The sequence below is a fragment of the Cupressus sempervirens genome, chromosome 11, assembly GCF_028749045.1.
Source record: "Cupressus sempervirens isolate cs-2001-9-10 chromosome 11, ASM2874904v1, whole genome shotgun sequence".
Lineage (NCBI taxonomy): Eukaryota > Viridiplantae > Streptophyta > Pinopsida > Cupressales > Cupressaceae > Cupressus > Cupressus sempervirens.
The window spans coordinates 779,607,470-779,627,270 of NC_143128.1; the positions used below are offsets into that span (position 1 = coordinate 779,607,470).

General features: G+C 34.9%; 1 protein-coding gene across 2 annotated transcripts in view; it reads left to right on the forward strand.

Moving 5' to 3' along the window:
- Positions 1–19,588, forward strand: part of LOC149531907 (antimicrobial ginkbilobin-2-like protein) — a 114,099-nt gene extending 94,511 nt beyond the window's left edge. For both annotated transcript variants that reach the window (XR_016359086.1, XM_089811098.1), the window contains exon 3: positions 19,102–19,588. Coding sequence is in view for 1 of the 2 variants with exons in the window: in XM_089811098.1 (XP_089667224.1) it covers positions 19,102–19,172 (71 nt within the window). In the remaining variant the exon portion in view is untranslated. The remainder of the gene's footprint in view (positions 1–19,101) is intronic.
- Positions 19,589–19,801: the final 213 nt, after the last annotated feature.

Below are 19,801 nucleotides of genomic sequence, written 5' to 3' on the forward strand. Positions count from 1 at the left end.
ATGGTTGTCTTAAGCACATGCAAATCAGAGATTGATGAAGCTTCTTTACATTTATGTCTTCCCTCAAGTTGGACCTTCCAAATGTAGCTCTCTACTAACTTGTGGGAACTGTCAAAATGTGACAAGGCTGCAATGACATTTTCTTCACCAACCTTCAGTTGGTTCTCCAAAATAAGCTTATGGACATGTGTAAATCCATAAGCAAAGGATGTGGACTACCATTGAAGAGCAGGGCTCTCTTCAATATCCTCTTTTGATACCCCATCAAGATCTTCATCTGGTAATTCCTCTTGCTAGTTATTGTTGGTCCATGTTTCTTTTGTTAACTTATCTTCTCTCCCAATGCTTTCTTTTCTATCCTTTGATTCTTCTTTCCTTCCTTGCTGCTGATATGAACTTTTGGATACCAAATCATCCTTGGCATCTAGTATACCCATAAATTGTGTGAATGCAAGCATGTCTTATATCTCCTTAGGAAGAGAACGATGCTGATGGTAGCTGCTCATTATTGCATCTTTGAAAGCCTTAGCAGGAGGCCTCTTACTTGTACCTGTTGATGGAGATGGAACCTTAGAGCACCCATTTCTCATTCTAGCCATGGTATTGACTTGCAACTAACCCAACAAGTTGGCAGGAACTCCCTGTTCAATTCCAACATCTTGCTCAATTTGAGCTCTCTTGGGCATATAAATTTTGTGTATCTTAGCTCTTGGATGCATAGATTTGTAATCAAATCCACAGGCTGGCAAGATCAAACTCTAATACCACTGAAATATCCCAAATGGATATTTGCTTTGCTGCTACTATAATGTTTAATTATATAAATTATATTTTCTTGTAGATTTTTCTTTGATCTTATAGAACTAGATAGAAGTTGCAGAAGAATGTTGTTTCTTTTTGTATTTTTCAGAATATAGGTATTACAATGAATAAATAACAACTAATAAATAGAAGTGATAGAAATAATATGCAGCAATACATACTAATCTAGAAATGATTCTAAAACCATACCAGCAGAGTCTGATTTATTCTAGAATAGTACCAATGCAGATGTGCTTCAAATAAAATGGATACCAGCTGAAAATGGGATCCAGGTGAGCTGTTGAAATAAGCGCCAGGTTAAACCAAAGTGATCGCCTTGCCTAAAAATGCACTGCCTGCAAAGTGTTATTGCAATACTAGAAACTGATCCACTGCCTTGATCAAACTATATGCATAGGAACTTTCAAATCTGATCTTGTTGAAGGCTATGTCCCAACAAATCTGCTCTCAACACTAGGGTTTGCGTCCCAGGTGAGGAATGGTCTTCCAGAGCAATGGCGTCCAAAATAAGATGATAAAATGATAAAAGATACTCCTCTTTAGGTTGCCTTCTCCTTATATCCCCTATCCAAGGCAATTCGAACCCTAAAAGAACCCTAAAGTGGATTGCATTTGAACTTTATAATATAACATTATTTTCCTAATAAAGGCATCCAAATAGAAAGAAATTGTTACTTTATTAATGACAAATAGCTCCAAGCATCAAATAAGTCCCGGCAAGTGATAATCAAATACTAGAAACTGAGCTCTTTCCAACGAGCTATCACACATAGGCAAATCGATCCAAATGAAGCCAAAAAACTCATTACTCAAAATGGCTAAACACAGCCTTATTTAAATTATTAGAATGCCAACTTAGGAGAATATTTAAATATATTAAAATATTTCTCAAGTTGTTAAGAATAGAGGATCACTGATAGATAAACAATTACAAATGCCTATAGATAAATTCTAAATCAAACTGTGCAGAATATAATAACTTATCTGAACTGTGACTTGCAGTAACCTTTGATTAGCCTTCCTTCTTCAATAATGACAGAGACTCCTGATCGTTGTGTAACAGAATGAGAATGATAACAATAAACAATAAACAATAAACAATGGTGATATTATTCCGTAGGTACTCAATATGTCTTTGATCGATACTTTTCCTAGCGGCAGAGGCAAGTATATATATATGAGTGAAGAGACATGACTCCGAAGAGTCATGTATCTACATGGCCCAAAAGCCACGTAGGGACATGCCTCTTCGGAGGCATGTTTAGTTAATGTAACTTCCCTGTAAATTATATAAGTCGCGCCCAATAATAATCAAAGGGTCAAACAAAGCTTAATACCAAGCAAGGCAAAACACGGTATGAAACCCGACACAAGTAATGAGGCACTGATAGTATGCAGCTCGATCAATATAAATTGATCCATAGTAATCTTACCTTGCTGTCAACAATTCGTATGTATGACAGAGGTATATGCATACATATATGTATGCATATGTAAGTATGAATATATATACGTATGTACATATCTCTGTGATACATATCAGACAGGGGTAAATTTGATGCTTATCTCTCTGTAATGTAAAGCAGATATCAGTACCAGAATGCAGATGTTTATATCTCTGTGATGCAAAGTAAACAGTGGTAGAATTCATGTTTGCTTCTTTTGACACTAAACATCAACACTCCCTCTTTAGCTAGGGAGAAGCAAAACATCAATTAAATCAGAGTCATCATATAAGCAACATCATATGAACAGTAAATAGTCTCTACTTGCACTTAAGCAATGTCTAGAGATGGCACACGTAGTCTCTACTTGCACTTAAGCAATGTCTAGAGACAGCTCATATAATCTCTACTTGCACATAAGCAATGTCTAGAGAAGCTCGGAAATAATCTCTACTTGCACTTAAGCAATGTGTAGAGATAGCTTATATAATCTCTATTTGCACTTAAGCAATGTTTAGAGAAGCTCAGAAATAATCTCTACTTGCACTTAAGCAATGCCTAGAGAAGTCCAAAATAATCTTATTATTTACAAGATCGTCACCTTGTAAATAATTAGTTTACACTTGAATATGTGCATGAAAGATCGTCACCTTGCATTACATATCAAATACTATTTAGTAACCAATGGAAACAAAATCTCAAATGAAACAACTCTTTTATTTCAAAATTTTCCATTACAAATAATCATACCAAGTTTTTCTCTGAAGTATTTCAGTTTCACTTTAGCAAGAGGTTTGGTAAGGATATCAGCCGTTTGATCATTTGTACATATATATTCCAATTGAATGACTCCTCGATTAACTATATCTCTGATGTAATGAAATGGAATTTTAATGTGTTTAGAGCGATTGTGAAACACAGGATTAGAAGAAAACTTGATATAGCTTTGATTATCACAATAAATCATGGTGGGCTTCAAAGGTCTTTTGAAGAGATCTGAAAGCAACTTTCATAGCCATACTGCTTCTCTGGCACCCAAGGAAGACGCAATGTACTCGGCTTCGGTAGAACTTAAAGCTACTGAAGTTTGTTTCCGACTAGTCCAAGAAATCATACCAGATCTAAAACTGAAACAATATCCTGAAGTGCTCTTTCTCTCAATAGAACTCCCAGCCCAATCAGAATCTGAGTATCCAATTAGTTCAAGATTGACTTTGTCATATTTGATTCCCATTCCAATAGTTCCCTTCAGATACCTCAAGATGTGTTTAGCTGCGTGCAAATGAATCTTCTTAAGTGCACACATAAACTGACTCAAGGTATGAGTTGCATAGCATATGTCAGGACGGTTATTAACCAAATACATTAGGGATCCAATAATTTGTCTGTAGTAAGTAGGATCCACATCCTCAGATTCATCCTTTAATTTGTGTAGATTTATTTCCATAGGTGTAGCAGCCAGTTTACATTCCATCATTCCAAACTTGGTTAATATATCAATTGTATATTTTTCCTGATTTAGTATAATGCAGTTGTCCAGCTGCCAAATTTCTAATCCTAAGAAATAGTGAAGTAACCTTAGGTCCTTCATTTCAAATTCAGCTAAGAGATCTTGCTTACATTTCTCTATAAGATGTTCATCACCTATGATTAGCAAATCATCAACATATAATACAAAGATAACCATATCATTACCTTCAGATTTAAAGTATAGATTAGGATCGGCTTCACTTTTGGCATATCCCAATTTTAGAAGGTGATTATCTATTCTTTCATACCAAGCTTCGGGACCCTGTTTAAGACCATAAAGTGTTTTCTTCAATTTACAAACATGAGTCTTGCAATGAAAGGTATTTGACCCTTCTGGTTGTTCAACATAAACTTCTTCTTCAATCTTACCATTGAGAAATGTTGTTTTGACATCCATTTGATGTACTTTCCATCCTTTAGATGCAGCAATAGCTGGGATTGTTCTAACTGAAGTATACCTGGTGACAAGGGCAAAAGTCTCATCATAATCAATACCTTCCTTTTGTGAGAAACCTCGAGCTACAAATCTTGCCTTGTATTTTTCAATACTGCCATCTGCAGCATGTTTAATCTTGAACAACCATTTGGAAGAAACAACTGATTTGTTTTTGGGTCTTGGTACAATGTCCCATACATCATTTTTCAAGATAGAGTTATATTCCTCAATCATAGCTTCCTTCCAAGATTGATGTGAAAGTGCTTCTTTAACATTGGTGGGTTTAGATTTTATGAGTTCAGATAGCAGTACAACATAACAGGATTGATTCCTAGTTCTTTTACTTTCTTCAATTACGTCATCTGGTTCAACTTGATTTTCAGCTAACATTTTCCTGGCCCAAAGGGGTCTCTTCTTATTGGTATGGTTTTTTTCTAATTCTGTATGATTTGACATGGAAGAGATGTCAGAATTATCCTCCCTCTCAATTTTTGTAGCTTGATCTTCTTCTGAAATGGATTCATCACTATTACTAGAAATTTTGAAGGCAGTGTTTTCTTCAAATATAACATCTTTGCTAATCTCAATTGTTCTTTGTCCAGGAATGTAGATCCTGTACCCTTTTGAAGTTTCACTATAACCAATGAATATTCCCTTTTTCCTGAAAGACTCCAATTTTGTTCTCTTTTCTTTTGGTATGTGAATATAGACCGGACATCCGAAAATTCTAAGGTGACTTAAGTCAGGTTTAACACCGGTAAATACTTCTTCTGGAGTGGTGTTTTCTAATATAGAGTGAGGGCAACGATTTTGAATGTAGAGAACAGTATTGGATGCTTCAGCCCAAAAGGAGTAATGAAGATTTTGATCATGTAACATGGCCCTAGCTGACTCAACAATAGATCTATTTTTTCTTTCAGCTATTCCATTCTATTGAGGATTATAAGGTACAGAACACTCCCTCTTAATCCCAACAGAAATACAGAAGTTTTTAAAGATATCAGATGTGAACTCTCCCCCATTGTTAGACCTTAGGGTTTTGATCTTTTGTCCTGATTGATTTTCAACTAAGGCTTTAAATTCTTTAAACTTGGATAAGACCTCAGATGACTCTTTTTGTTTTAGAAAAAAAATCCATGTTCTCCTAGAGTAATCATCAATGAAAATTACATAGAAATGGCATCCATTAAGGGAGAGGACTGACATAGGACCACAAAGATCTGTATGAATCAATTCAAGAATGCTTTTAGATTTATGATCACTTTTGGGAAAGGAATGTTTAGTATTTTTGTCTAAAACACACCCCTTACAAATGCTAGAATGATCTAATTTTAGATTTGGTAGGCCTTACACAATTTTACCTATAGATGATAAGGCTTGAAAGTTAAGGTGACCTAGTCTTCTGTGCCAAATTTCAGTGGAATTTGACTTATCATTACTAAGGGTTAAGTTTAACTTAGGATTTTGATTATTACAAAGCTTATAAAGACTTCCATCCCTAACTCCAATGGAGATGGCTTTCTTAATAGATGAATTCTTAGTCCAAGATAGAACTCTATCTCCTTGAAATGCAATTCTGTACCCTTGATCAGCAAGTCTGGAGATGGAGACAAGATTTCTTTTAATCCCTAGCACATATAGGACATTCTTGAGTTGAAGAGTGATTTCAGAATTTAGTTGAATAGAACAAGTACCAATTCTTTTAATAGGGTGAGAGCAATTAACTCCAATAGTTACTTCTTCTGATTCATGATTTGAGAGGGTTTCAAACTTATCCTTAAATCTGGTGATATGATGAGAAGCTCCACTATCTATAATCCAAGTGTTGTGATTAGTGCTTAACTCACTTGAGAGAGCTGCTATAAATGAATAATTTTCCTTATCTATTTTCTCATTATTTTCTTTTTTTAACTTCTGCTAAAGCTGCTTGAATTTTCTGCTTTTCAGGATATACATAGTAGGAATGACCAAGCTTATCACATTTAAAACATCTTACTTTGGACCAATTACGTTGTTTGTGAGATTTGTGATTTTTGTTGTTGTCCCTTTTGTTATGCTTGAACTTTCTTTTCTTATTTGATTTAGAATACAATGCTTGGATGTCACCATCTTGATTTGGAATTAGACCTCTTGAGGCTAACCTAGACTCCTCTTGAGTATATTCATTCTTTAGTTGATCAAATTTTGGTAGTTCAAGATGTGAGCTTAAACCTCATATGAAGGTTTCTCATGATAGAGGAAGACCTCTAAGAGAAATCATGCTTAGTTCCTTATCATCCATTTGACTTTACATAGTAGCAAGTTGATCCTTTAACTCAGTAATTCTAAGGAAGAGGTAATGGATTCTCCATTTTTCATTTTTATGTAAAGTAGATCTTGTTTCAAAGTTAGCAATCTACTTGTATTATTAATTTCAAATGTATTTTGAATAGTGAACATATCAAATGCAATTTTAAGATTGGCTATGGAAGGAAGTATATGATCCTTTATTGAATCTATGATTATTTTCATTGCCTTATTATTATGCCTTTTCCATGTTGCTTTCTTAGATTCATTTTCAGGCATGGGTAAATTTGTTTCAATGTGATTTTCTAATTCCATCTCTCTTAGGATTATTAATAGCCTGGTTTTCCAAGATAAAAAATTAGATGCTTCATCTAGTCTATCTTCAATTCTTACGTGATTCACCATTTTAATGCTTAACAAAAACTTTTCTTTCCTTTAACTTTGTCTCAGATTTAGAATTAATATTTTGTAATAGTTTTCTTATCAATACTGCTCTGATACCATGTTAAGAATAGAGAATCACTGATAGATAAACAATTACAAATGCTTGTAGATAAATTCTTAATCAAACTGTGCAGAATATAATAACTTATCTGTACTGTGACTTGCAATAACCTTTGATTAGCCTTCCTTCTTCAGTAATGACAGAGACTCCTGATCGCTGTATAACAGAATGAGAATGATAACAATAAACAATAAACAATGGTGATATTATTCCCCAGGTACTTGGTATGCCTTTGATTGATACTTTTCCTAGCGGCAGAGGCAAGTATATATATATGAGTGAAGAGACATGACTCCGAAGAGTCATGTCTCTATGTGGCCCAAAAGCCATGTAGGGACATGCCTCTTCTGTGGCATGTTTAGTTAATGTAACTTCCTTGCAAATTATATAAGTCGTGCCCAATGATAATCAAAGGGTCAAACAAAGCTTAATACCAAGCAAGGCAAAACACGGGTATGAAACCTGACACAAGTAATGAGGCACTGGTAATATGCAGCCCGATCAATATAAATTGATCCACAGTAATCTTACCTTGTTGTCAACAATTCGTATGTATGAAAGAGGTATATGCATACGTATATGTATGCATATGTAAGTATGAATATATATACGCATGCACATATCTCTGTGATACATATCAGACGGGTAAATTTGATGCTTATCTCTCTGTAATGTAAAGCAGATATCAGTACTAGAATGCAGATGTTTATATCTCTGTGATGCAAAGTAAACAGTGGTAGCATTCATGTTTGCTTCTTATGACGCTAAACATCAACACAAGTAGCCAAGGAACAACCCAAACACCTCTAAAATATGAAACTGAGTTTGTCACCTACTTTTGATTGATGCCAGACAACTCGGGCCAACTGACAGTCACACCCTCAAATCTAGGGATACTCCTAAAATATAGGGAACACACCCAAATCTCCTGAAATTGAGACTAGGGGGTGATCTCATAGAACCTCAACTCTGGAAATGTCACCACCTCCTAAAAGGTAGGAATTTCCTCTTACAATCAAGGAACTACATCCTAAAATCAAGGAATTGCTCTCAACTAATCTACTACGGCCTGTAATACCAAATCTGGACATTGAAAACCCTGGCTATGTCCTTGATCACCATTGCCAGCCTACGAGACTCCATAATAGGCTAACTCTCATGTCATTGCTAGATAGAGCTAAAAAGGGGACATGACACTATCCAACTGACATTCATGTGAAATAAATAACGACTATCTGATTATTTAAATTGGCAAAAATTTGGGATGTAACAATAGGCTTCTTATATTTCTGGGTTGCCCAAGAAATCTAATTAGTTGTATGGTGGCTTGTAACTCTATTAAGCAAGGATTAATACTATAGAAATAAATGAGGGTTTTCTAGGGTATGTCAATGATGACTTAGATGCTAGCAACTCATACAAACTGAAAACTATATCTATAAACAATATACATAGTATTTTGACCAAATACAATGCCAATTATAGGCTGCACAAGGAAACAAATGTGTGGTGATTACATTAACTTATACATCTTCAAAATGTATTATGGATGTTTCCTCCATGGTCATAGGATTCTTATATTTCTTCGTTGCCCAGGAAATAGAAGTAGTTGTATGGTGTCTTGTATCTCTATTAAGCAAGGATTAATACCATACAAATAAACAAGGCTTTTCTAGGGTCAGCCAATGATGACTTAGATGCCACAACTGATTAGCAACTCATACATGAAAACTATATCTACAAACAATATACCTATATTTTTCTTGAACATGAATAGGTAGTGTTCAACCTAGACAATGTGTGTGATAAACAATTTAATTATGTTTTAGATTTACCGTATCAAATTTGAGGACATAGGAAAATCTTATGTTATTGGTGCTTTGTGTTTATGTGTAGACTCTAATCATTTCTTTTTAGAAATTCATACATTAGCGACTTCAATTTGAACTTTGTTTATGATCAGTGGCTTAGATCCCTTTCTCTTGAGGATCAATGGCTACAAGGAATCTAGTACCATAAAGTGCTCTCCACCTGAATCCATTGATCTATATAATTTTATCAATAACTGCAACATTGTGCAATCTGTCACAAGGTGTACACTTCATTAAGTACGTAGTCAGGTGTAGTAGAATGGTATTTCTGATCAACAAAACCAAGTTGGTGAATGAATTGGATTGCAAACTAGGAATATGGCCAATCAGGAAATGAAGGTTGTGAAAATGCAAGTTAGAGATCCCATTAAGCACATATGACATCCCTAAATCTAGCACCTCTAGCATGTTGGACCTACTTAAACCTCCAAAGTAAGAAAAATGAGGCATACCCTTTAGCAAGAATAATCATATAACTCATCTAAAATTTTCTAAGATGTAATTATAGGAGGATCTCCAAAATCTACACTGATGTGGATTGGAACACAAATGAAAATCATGAGGAATGATGAGCACTACCTATACATGTATTTGAGTTTCCTTAAAGTATCATATACCTCCTTAATGACAATCTAGTGACTCCTGCAAAAAGGACCAAGAATGAAGACTTTGCAACCTCCCACAATGAATATGTAGAATGGTCTTGCAGAAAGTGACAAACTCATATGGAAAGTGGCAAGTCAATCAAGAGAAGAGTCTGTCTTAGGAAATACATTAAAGTGAAGTGTCCTGGTCAGTACCATACAAATTAAATTCTTTGTTGACTGGCAAGTGGTAGGAGATTTACATGTTTAGAACTTCTATTTCTATGACAGAACCTTGTTCTGCAATCTGAGAAAAAAAGATAGTTGTTACTTGTTACTAGTGCAAATGAGTATGGAGATAGATTTTTGGATTGAATCTCATAATCTGGTATGGGACAGAGGTTATGGACCAAGGCTTAATTTTATTAGAAAATGATCGCCTTACATTCATGCTATTTTGTTTTGGAAGGCTGCCCATTTAGGTTGACCGTTGTTTCATAGCATCAAACATTTTTCCTTCCTTTTTAATTTGAAAATCCTCAAATTGGATAGGTTAAGTCATCATTGAGGTATATCATTTTTTTGAAAGTTGGTGAGGTTCTTTTTCCAATTCAGCACTATAAGTTTCTCTCAATCATTTTGAACCAGATGATAAGAGAGACATATTTTGCATGCCAAACCTTGTTGAAATATCTGTTACTTTTTGGTAATGTTTTGCCCAGAAATTAGAGATAAACAACAACAAACAAGAGCATAAAACGGATACAAAAGACAAGAAATTATCCTTCGAAAAGACTTCCACTTTAAGGGAAAAACCCAGCAACACGAGCAAAATTGATATAAAATGTTTTGAGTACAAGGCTTTCACTTGATCGATTTGCAATATACCAAGTAATCACATATTTAGATTGCATAAGACCCTTCATCTTTCACACGAAGGTCTCTTTGAGTCCCACAAATAAGACCCTACATATTTCTACATATTCAACACTTCATCTTTACATATGCATGCCTCTTCACATGACGTATGACACATCTTTTTACATAATATTGACTTAAATATAATCACAAATATCTCTGTCAGCTGAAGATGACCATAACAGTCATAAAAAACATATTTCTATCTCATAGAATTAGAGACAAAGATCCCTATCGCAGCTACAAACTTCAACACTCCCTCTTAGCAAGAGAGAGATCTTTAGTCAGGCATGCACACATAGCTACAACCAAAGACGATAAATTCACATAATATATTTTATCTCAGCATAACATAAACCACCATAGTTACTTCATAAGCATATAGAATGGAGTCACACACATGACTTTTACCTCAAAACTTCTCCCAAAAAAGGATTCATTTCCATCATGCCTACTTGCAATGGGTAGAACAAAGACTTTTACCTCAAAACTTCTCCTAGGAAAGGATAAATTTTCATGATACCTACTCGCGGAGGATGGTCAATTGTACCTACTTGCAAAGGGTGGAATGAGGGCTTTCACCTCAGACTTCTCCCAGAGACAAATACATTTCCACCATGCCTACTTGCAGAGGGTGGAACGAGGTCTTTCACCTCAAACTTCTCCCGAGGAAGAATACATTAATAATTGAGATTTTCTCTTAACAGAGACTCCCTCTTAGCAGGGACAACTTTAATCACCACGATAAGATGGTTGATTATTGCTTAAACTTGCAAAGAGTTGGACATCTTCCTCTATCATGTAATCTCCCTTTGAAGGTGAATAGTCTCTCTCTAAATATGATCTTCCCCTTTTAATAAAGTGCCATCAGTTTAGTATCAAAATTGCAAACAACATTGCATAATCTCTCACCATCCCATTGCATTTTGCAACCAAGAGAGATTCATATGATGCATATATCATAGAGATCAATGCAAAGATATACCCTATTTACAGCTATATAAAAACATCATAAAATATTTATCTCTTTGAAGTCTAATCTCAGACACACAATATTTGAATAAGTGCAAACTAACATTCATATAATAATCATAAATCTTTTTGAACAAAATGTGTTACTCGACATAAAGATGTTACCATAATGAGAACTAGCATCTTTCAGTGTAACCTGCCCATCTAATCACAGGCTTTTGCACAAACTCAAGTCAGCATACAAATGATACAGAATATATGATTTTGAGAATCAGAATCAATAAACACGGATAATATAATACTCAAAAATATGACCTCAGAGTTTACTTTAACAGTAAGGACTTATATCTTAAAAACTCAATATATTTCTGAATGAGATAAGGTTGTCACACATCCCCAGAACATCAAAACTGAATACAAAGATGCAAATACATATAAAGATAACCTGGTTCAACCAGTTCTCCAAGTCTATAGCCTTGAAGTCATTCTAATAATCTAGTTAGAAGTCACAGGTTCTTGCATAAAATCAGGTTACAACATTTGATAAGTATGTATAAATAAATCAATAAAACATACTCAATAGATACCCTATGTTCAATCTTCATAAGTAAAAATGTAAAATGTACATTCTTGAAACTTAAATCACCAAAAAGAAAAATAAAATTCAGTCTACAAAATTCATTATTAAAGATAAGCTCAACTACTGATTTACACTAGAAAAATCTAGATTACTAAAACTCACTTGAACCTTGATTTCTAATGAGAATAATTTCTTCAAGAAGATCACAGTGCTCAATGCCTTATAGATATGCAAAAGTATGACTCAAAAATGATCTCTTCTATTGGACGATAACATGCACATCATGTCTTGAAAGATGAAATGACCTCCAAGAAATAGGCACATCATCATATTACCCACTTTCCCATAGCAACTTAATAAGGTACCATATAATGACGAATTTGGGGTGCACCTTGCATTTTGCATTTTCCTAAAAACACCCACAACTTTCTTGATAGTACCAGATTTTGCGTAGGCCTCCAGCAATAGACTATATGTAGTAACATCTAGAAAATTTGGTCGCCGAGTCCATCTTTCTAAAAAGCTCTAGAACTTTGTCAAGTAAAGTTGCCTTCCCAGTCATATCTACCTTTGACACATGCATTTATGATAGTATTTTATGAGATAGGTTTGGGAGTTATCCTCTCCCTTTTCATCCTGGTAAGAAGATGAAGAGAGGTCTTGTATTGCCCATTCCGACAATAAGCATTTATCAATGCTAAGAAGGAATATGCATCCCAACAAGCTTAGGTGTTTCCTCAAAAAATTCTCAGGGCATTTGTCAAGGAGCATATAATCATCTCATTGCTTCTTGTCCTACAATCAAGAGGGAATTATAACTAATAAAACCAATTTGTTATGAAGAGGTATATAGCTTACACTATTCTTAGTTATATAACCAAACTTCATAATACTTATCTCTTGGTCGTCTAATCTGACTTCCTGCAAATTTGATGTTCTTGCAATTGTGGATCCATGACAGTGTATTGCTCCACAAACCGCTCAAGAAAGTACACATGGATAAAATGCTTTACTCACAAACTAAGAGCGTCTTTTTATGCACAATAATGCATACAGAGTCTAAAGAAAAATACTCAAAAATTGTATGCACACACCCTCAAGAATAATATTATGAACATTATATGATTTGTTACTATCTCACTTTGAATTTGTATGTTCAGGAGATGTAAACCTTCCCAGCTATCTGTGTGGCGTTCCTGGAATTTCAACATCAATTCCTGAAAAAGGAAAGAACTCCTGTCAATTTCTTCAATCACTCCAATAAGAATTTCTGAATTCTTCATACCCGATAGAGAAAAGAACTCCTTCAGACAGATACACTCAGTCTTTAGCCAAAGTGACCACTCACGAGAGCTGAAAAAAGAAGAAGAAAGCACCACATAAATATATCAAAACAAAAAATATGTGAATGAAAACAAAAAATGCACCTTCAATTACGTTGCAATAAAAGTTCCGTTTGTGAATGAAAACAAAAAATTTCTTTCACTTTCAAATGATACCAAAAAATATGATTAAAACAACATGAGTTAGAAAACCAAGGTGTTGAGAGAAATCAATTTCTCCACCGCATCATATTGAAGCTAAAGAGGTAAAAATCACAGTGCAAGCACGAACATGAACAAAAGAGAAGGCCAAATATTATGCACTGGATGCTATCGCTGCCGGCAAGGAAGAATGTGAGAAAAAAACATCCTGACAAAAGTCAAGGAAGAAAACGGCTGAAGTAAAGATGTTGTCATACAATGAATACGAATGGTCACATGCAGGTCTTATTAATCGTGAGAGTCCAAGTTGCATAAATGGAATCTAATGGTTGATAGACTCAGCAACCTTGCAAATGAAGGAAAAGAAAACTTGGCGACGACCAAGCTACCATTGGAATACTTGAAGACAATTAGGGATGCCAATGCCTGCAGGATTGATCCCCACCTAAAGCCTCAAGCTTGCAGATAAGACCATGCAAAATTCACACTCAATTGCATCAGGCAACTACTAAACAATTTGTTACTACTGTTGATGACTCACATTGACATAGAAGTAACAAACTGGGAAAACTATATCACCGTTCACCCACAACATAGGCAACTGTTAAACAATTTGTTACTACTGTTGATGACTCACATTGACATAGAGGTAACAAACTGGGAGAACTATATAACCGTTCACCCACAACATAGACTGTCAAAAACCTAGTGGTGAAGGAAGTCCACCAAATGGATTATTTGGATCTTGAATTGAATTGTCATAAGGGCCTCCAGATCCAAAGCCATATCCACCCATTGGTCCTCCAATTCATTATTAAACATCCCACCATAACCATTCATGCTGCCATATCCTTAGTACATGTTGTCATAAAGACCACCACCATATAATCCTCCCATAGCTTGAATTTAATTTTTTTGGGGCACCAAACCCTCCATAGTAACCTCTAGTTGATTGCAATCATATTAAATCTTCATGATCACCTTAGGATAAATCATCAGTATTATTAAGCTCCAAATGACGTGTAGGAAATATAATAATATCATCCATCCACAACTTTAAATGAATACTTCAACAACGACAACAAGAGCCGCAAAAGAGACCATAATAAAATGAGCCAAAATTAAATGATACGATCATGATCAAGATTGAACAACAAACATAAGAGGTAGAATCCCTCATTGCTCAGAAATTAGAGATAAACAACAACAAAAAAGAGCTTAAAACTGATACAAAAGACAAAAAATTATCCTGGGAAAACCCTTCCACTTGAAGGGAAAAACCCAGCCACACCAGCAAAATATGACTTTTATTGATATAAAATATTTGAGTACAAGGCTTTCACTTGATTGATTTACAATATATCAAACATTCACATAAATAGATTGCATAAGACCCTTCATCTTTCACAAGGTCTCTTTAAGTCCCAAGAATAAGACCCTTCATATTTCAACATATTCAACACTTCATATTTCCATACGCATGCCTCTTCGCATGACGTATGACACGTCTTTTTACATAATATTAACTTACATTTAGTCAAAAATATCTCTTTCGGTTGAAGATGACCATGACAGTCATAAAAAACATATTTCTATCTTATATAATTAGAGATAAAGATCTCTATCGCAGCTACAAACTTAAAAACTTTTGAAGCGTTGTGAAAATTGAACTTAGAATCAAATCTCTGGAAACCCAATCTCCAACATGGAGTCTTGCCAAGAAGGAATAACTTAACCAATAAAATATCATAAATATATATAACCATAAAGAGCTATAATTATGTGAGTGTCAATACTGGAAGGGAGTCTCTCTAGTTCCACACTGTCGGTCTGAGAAGAGTTGGGAGAAATCACAATCCAAGCAACCATCAAGAATACTCACCCACCATAATATGCAAATAGTGGTGCATCCAACAACTCCAAATCCACTCTCAAAGAGGCAAGCACAAAAGCAATGTATGGTCATCAAGACCCACAACAGATAAAAAACTCATAGGTGGACGAAGTCATACCCAATTGTGCAGAATTAAACAATGCTAAGAACAGAAACACTCAAGGTCTCCAAATCACATCATGGAAGAAAGAAAACAAGAATCACAATGAACAAGTATGCTAAAAAGCAAAGCATGAATTCAAGCTCAACCAATAATGCATAAGATATGCAAGAACATTAACTACAATGGCTTTACACAGAGATTCCAACTAATGCACAAAAGAGGTTTGCAGAAAATATCTATTTGTTCATTAACAAATCCGCATACTTCAAGCACTATAATCTCATTTAGCATGATTTACATTTACTCATCCATTGTAGAATGTAGCTATGAAGATCCATACCAAGGAGATTTACAATCAAATGCATTTTTAAATCAATTAATGCCTACCAAGCACATACATCCTTACCAACTTTCTTTTCTCTTCATGTACAATTCATGATTTTCTCATAATCAAAATAAAAGACATTCTCATTAACATCTTTACAACTACTCAGCAAACATACTATAGTATATTCTCTTCAATGTTCTTCCTTGTACATACTATCAGAGGTCTGCATTGAACATGATAGAGTCATAAAACACAAAACTCGGCAGCAGTAGAAAACATTCAGAATAGTCACCACGAAATCAAAAGGGGAAAATCCAAATGGGGAAATTGTCAATTCCAAAAGTAAATCCCAAAAATGTGCATATTTCAAGATTAAATCAAATGTGACAACTGTCACAAAGAGGTAGGTAGAGAAGTTTCAGTGACTAGTCCAAGCAAGGAAAATATCAAAGTGATGCTAGCTGACACAACACATGGAAAGATCCACCAAGAAAATAAAATAAAGCACCCATCAAGAATTATGTTCAATGGACATTGTGACTGAAATCAGTCACACAAGTAATCGCCACACAGTACTGAGGAATACATCATCTCAAGAGCGTTAGGTAACATGCTTTCACAAATAAAATAGTAAACCATCAATTGTCTCAATCATATGCATAGCTATAATATTCATGAATGCATCAATATTATTTCTAAATACAATTTTTCTTTGTTCTTTTCCATGTAGCGCAGTAATTTTTATTAAATAGGGGATTAAAAGGACGAGGGTCAAAGGACCAACTCTATACATAGCCGAAAGCACAACGTAAGATATATGGTAACCAAAACAACATGCACGAGAGTGATTATTCTATGGGGGTAAGCACACAGGGTTGGAGCATGAGACTCAATCTCTCGGAGGGGTGTTCAATATGCTCAAACAAGAGGATTTCCACAATAATGGCCCAATGAAAGATTGGCCAACAACCTAAGGTTCTTTCCACAATGGGTATGCACAACTTGTACCATGAGTCATCAAACTGGTTATAACAATATGACAACACCCAACCCACAAGGGTACAATAGCAATCCCAATACCACAGAAGAGGTGGATAATTACTGCTGCTACAATGGCCTTACTGCACTTGATGCAAGATCACAAGATACAAAATTCTAGGTCTACATGATTCCATTGAACAAGCAATTCCAACAGATACTTCACAATCCCATAGATTTTCCAAAAAGATTAAGAACCAAGCAATTTGGGGACATAAATCATTAACCAAAATGATCTATTGGAATAAATAATTACACTCATCATTACCAAATAAATATCTCTTTTCAACAATTACCATGATACATAAACATTGCTCTACCAACAAAATGCATAGCAATGCAAGAAATAAGATGCCACATACAACTGGTATGAATTATTTTATTGACTTCCCGATTAAGCAATAAACATAAGAATACAGTGCACCACACTCCTCAAAGAGCAAAACAATAGGCACTCAAGGCCTTATATGGACACCAATCAATGGCTCCAACTAAGGGTTCACAAATGCAATCAAGTCACACCAGGGCATATCGACTCCTGCAGCAGTCCGGGGTCAACATAAACACATCAAATATAATGCTATAATAAAAGACAGCATCACCATAGTTGCCAAGGAATCCACACACACGGACCACTCAAGGATCACCAACCACTCAAAATCCAAGAGCAACACTCCAACCATATGGTCTAAAATGCTTTGAAGAGGTTCTCATAAAAGGGTATCATCCATTTCTGAGAGGTACAAAAATCTAGAAGATTGACTACCTTCTGCATATGTTCTCAGGTTGGATAGTGTCCCAATTATTCAAAAGTCCTCAACCATCAGATTGAATGTATTGAGCTCTCATGCTCTCCTTAAAAAAAATTGGCATGGTGGATGTTTCAGAAATCAGAGGTGGGCTTGGTCAATGTATTACTGCAGAGGGTTTTAGCCCTAGGTTTCCAAGTTTGACCATTTTCCAGTTTTGCTGCTATTTCTTTTCTATCTGTTTTACTGGTCTTTCTGCTGCGAGCCACTTTTGTCATTAATAGCAATGTGCCACAAAGGATACATAGCGAGAGACCTGATTTAACTTTGCTCGAGTCCAGTGATCCATCTGAAGGTCAGGATTTGATCCTGTTCCAGAATTACAGAAGTGATCAAAGTTTAGTGATGACAATTTTCTCCACTGAGATCATTCATTATATATGAGATAGAAATTATATATATCTAAGTATTATTTTTTTTGATCGGTAAAGGGCCGAAGCCTAGATTAATTATTATTAGTTGTTGTAATTAATTATTATTATGTGTTCTGTATTAAGCTCGAGTAGACTCGAACCCAAAACCTCCCACATGAGAGGCTCACAAGTTACCATTGTGTTGTAGGCTCTTGCCTTAGATTCTAAGTATTATTATGTTAGAGAAATTAATATAATAAGACTATCTATACATACATACATACATACATACATACATATGTATGTATGTATGTATGCCAGTATACTAATTGATAGAGTATATGTTAATGAATAGACATGTCCAATGAAGGGACATGTCTTATCCATAATATAAATAAGAGAGAGATTGCTGCCTTTGAAAAACAAATACCGCACAGACAGTGCTAATACATTTGCAGCGATCCCTCATTATTCAACAATTCCTATGACTTTGAACAGTGCACAAAATGTACCCATATAAATATCGGTGTCTCAGTTTTACATTTGATATTGTGGAACTGGTTTGCTTGTTAATATTTTAATTTACAGTTCTAATTTTAAGGTAGAACTACACTCTTAGCTTAGCTATAGAAAATTTTGCAGTACCCTTTCCTCTTTTTTTTTTCTACCATGGATACATTAAATGTTCCTATGACTTTGAACAATGCATAAAATGTACTTTAAATATTGGTACCTCAGTTTTACATTTGATATTGTTGAAAGGACCTCCATTGGTTTGCTTGTTAATATTTTAATTTGCAGTTCTAATCTTGTGTAACAAACTCTACAAATAATGCTCCCTAAATGCATTGTTAGAACTAAAAATCCACGTCTATTTTCCTTATCATGATGATGGATCACAGGGTGCCATCCAAAACATTGACGCCCAAAACACTTGTAGAGTTATTTCCAAAAGTGTACTTCCTCAATCAGCGAATGCATATAACTCAGCTGGGCTCTGCTTTTCTTTTAAATTATGAAAACCTTCCAAGTCAACAATCTTTTGAGTTTTCAACAAAGTGTTTCAACTTTTGCCAGTTTATTTTCCCTTATTCTGGTTATCAACTTATTATCTTGATGGTAAACTGTTTTTTATCTTAACAGGTGAAGTTCCTGAATTATCAAATGTGTCCACCAACATTCCAGTTGCAAATCCTCAAACAACAAACACCTAATTAGGCAGTTTCTTGCAACGAATTATGGCACAGCTTACAATTTGATTTGATGTAAATAGTTTTCCACTCCAAATTTACATTCATCTCTTTCTATGTGGACGAGTGTTTGTGCATAAAATGGAGTGCTTTTGACTCTTTTAGAATTGTATTTTCATCAATATTCATCTCAAGGCAACACAATATTCAATAGCACAGGATAACAGTTTTTAATAAATTACTAATCAATTGTTGTTAGTCATTTTCTCGTTTGGGAGATAGAGGATGGGGAAGCCAGGACATGGCGTGGCAAGATAGGGAGAAAGGGGAGGTTGGGGGAGAGCGTGTGAGGAATCACTGAGTTGTGTGTATGATTTATCTACCGATTATAACAAGGCTTTGGTATGTTAATGTACTTAATTTTTTTATTGGTCTCTTAATTTTGATATTTGTAAAAAATGGAAGATGGTTCACAAGCATGATATCCTCAAGCTGGAATAGTTGCTTATGTTTTAGATATAATAGAAAATCTTCCATCTTTATTCATAGCAGAAACAGAGCTAAATCTGCTAGTATTAAAATTTACAGATTCCCAGTCATTGGACAGACTTTATTTGTTTATCAGTGTATGCATATATATAATAAAAGAAGCA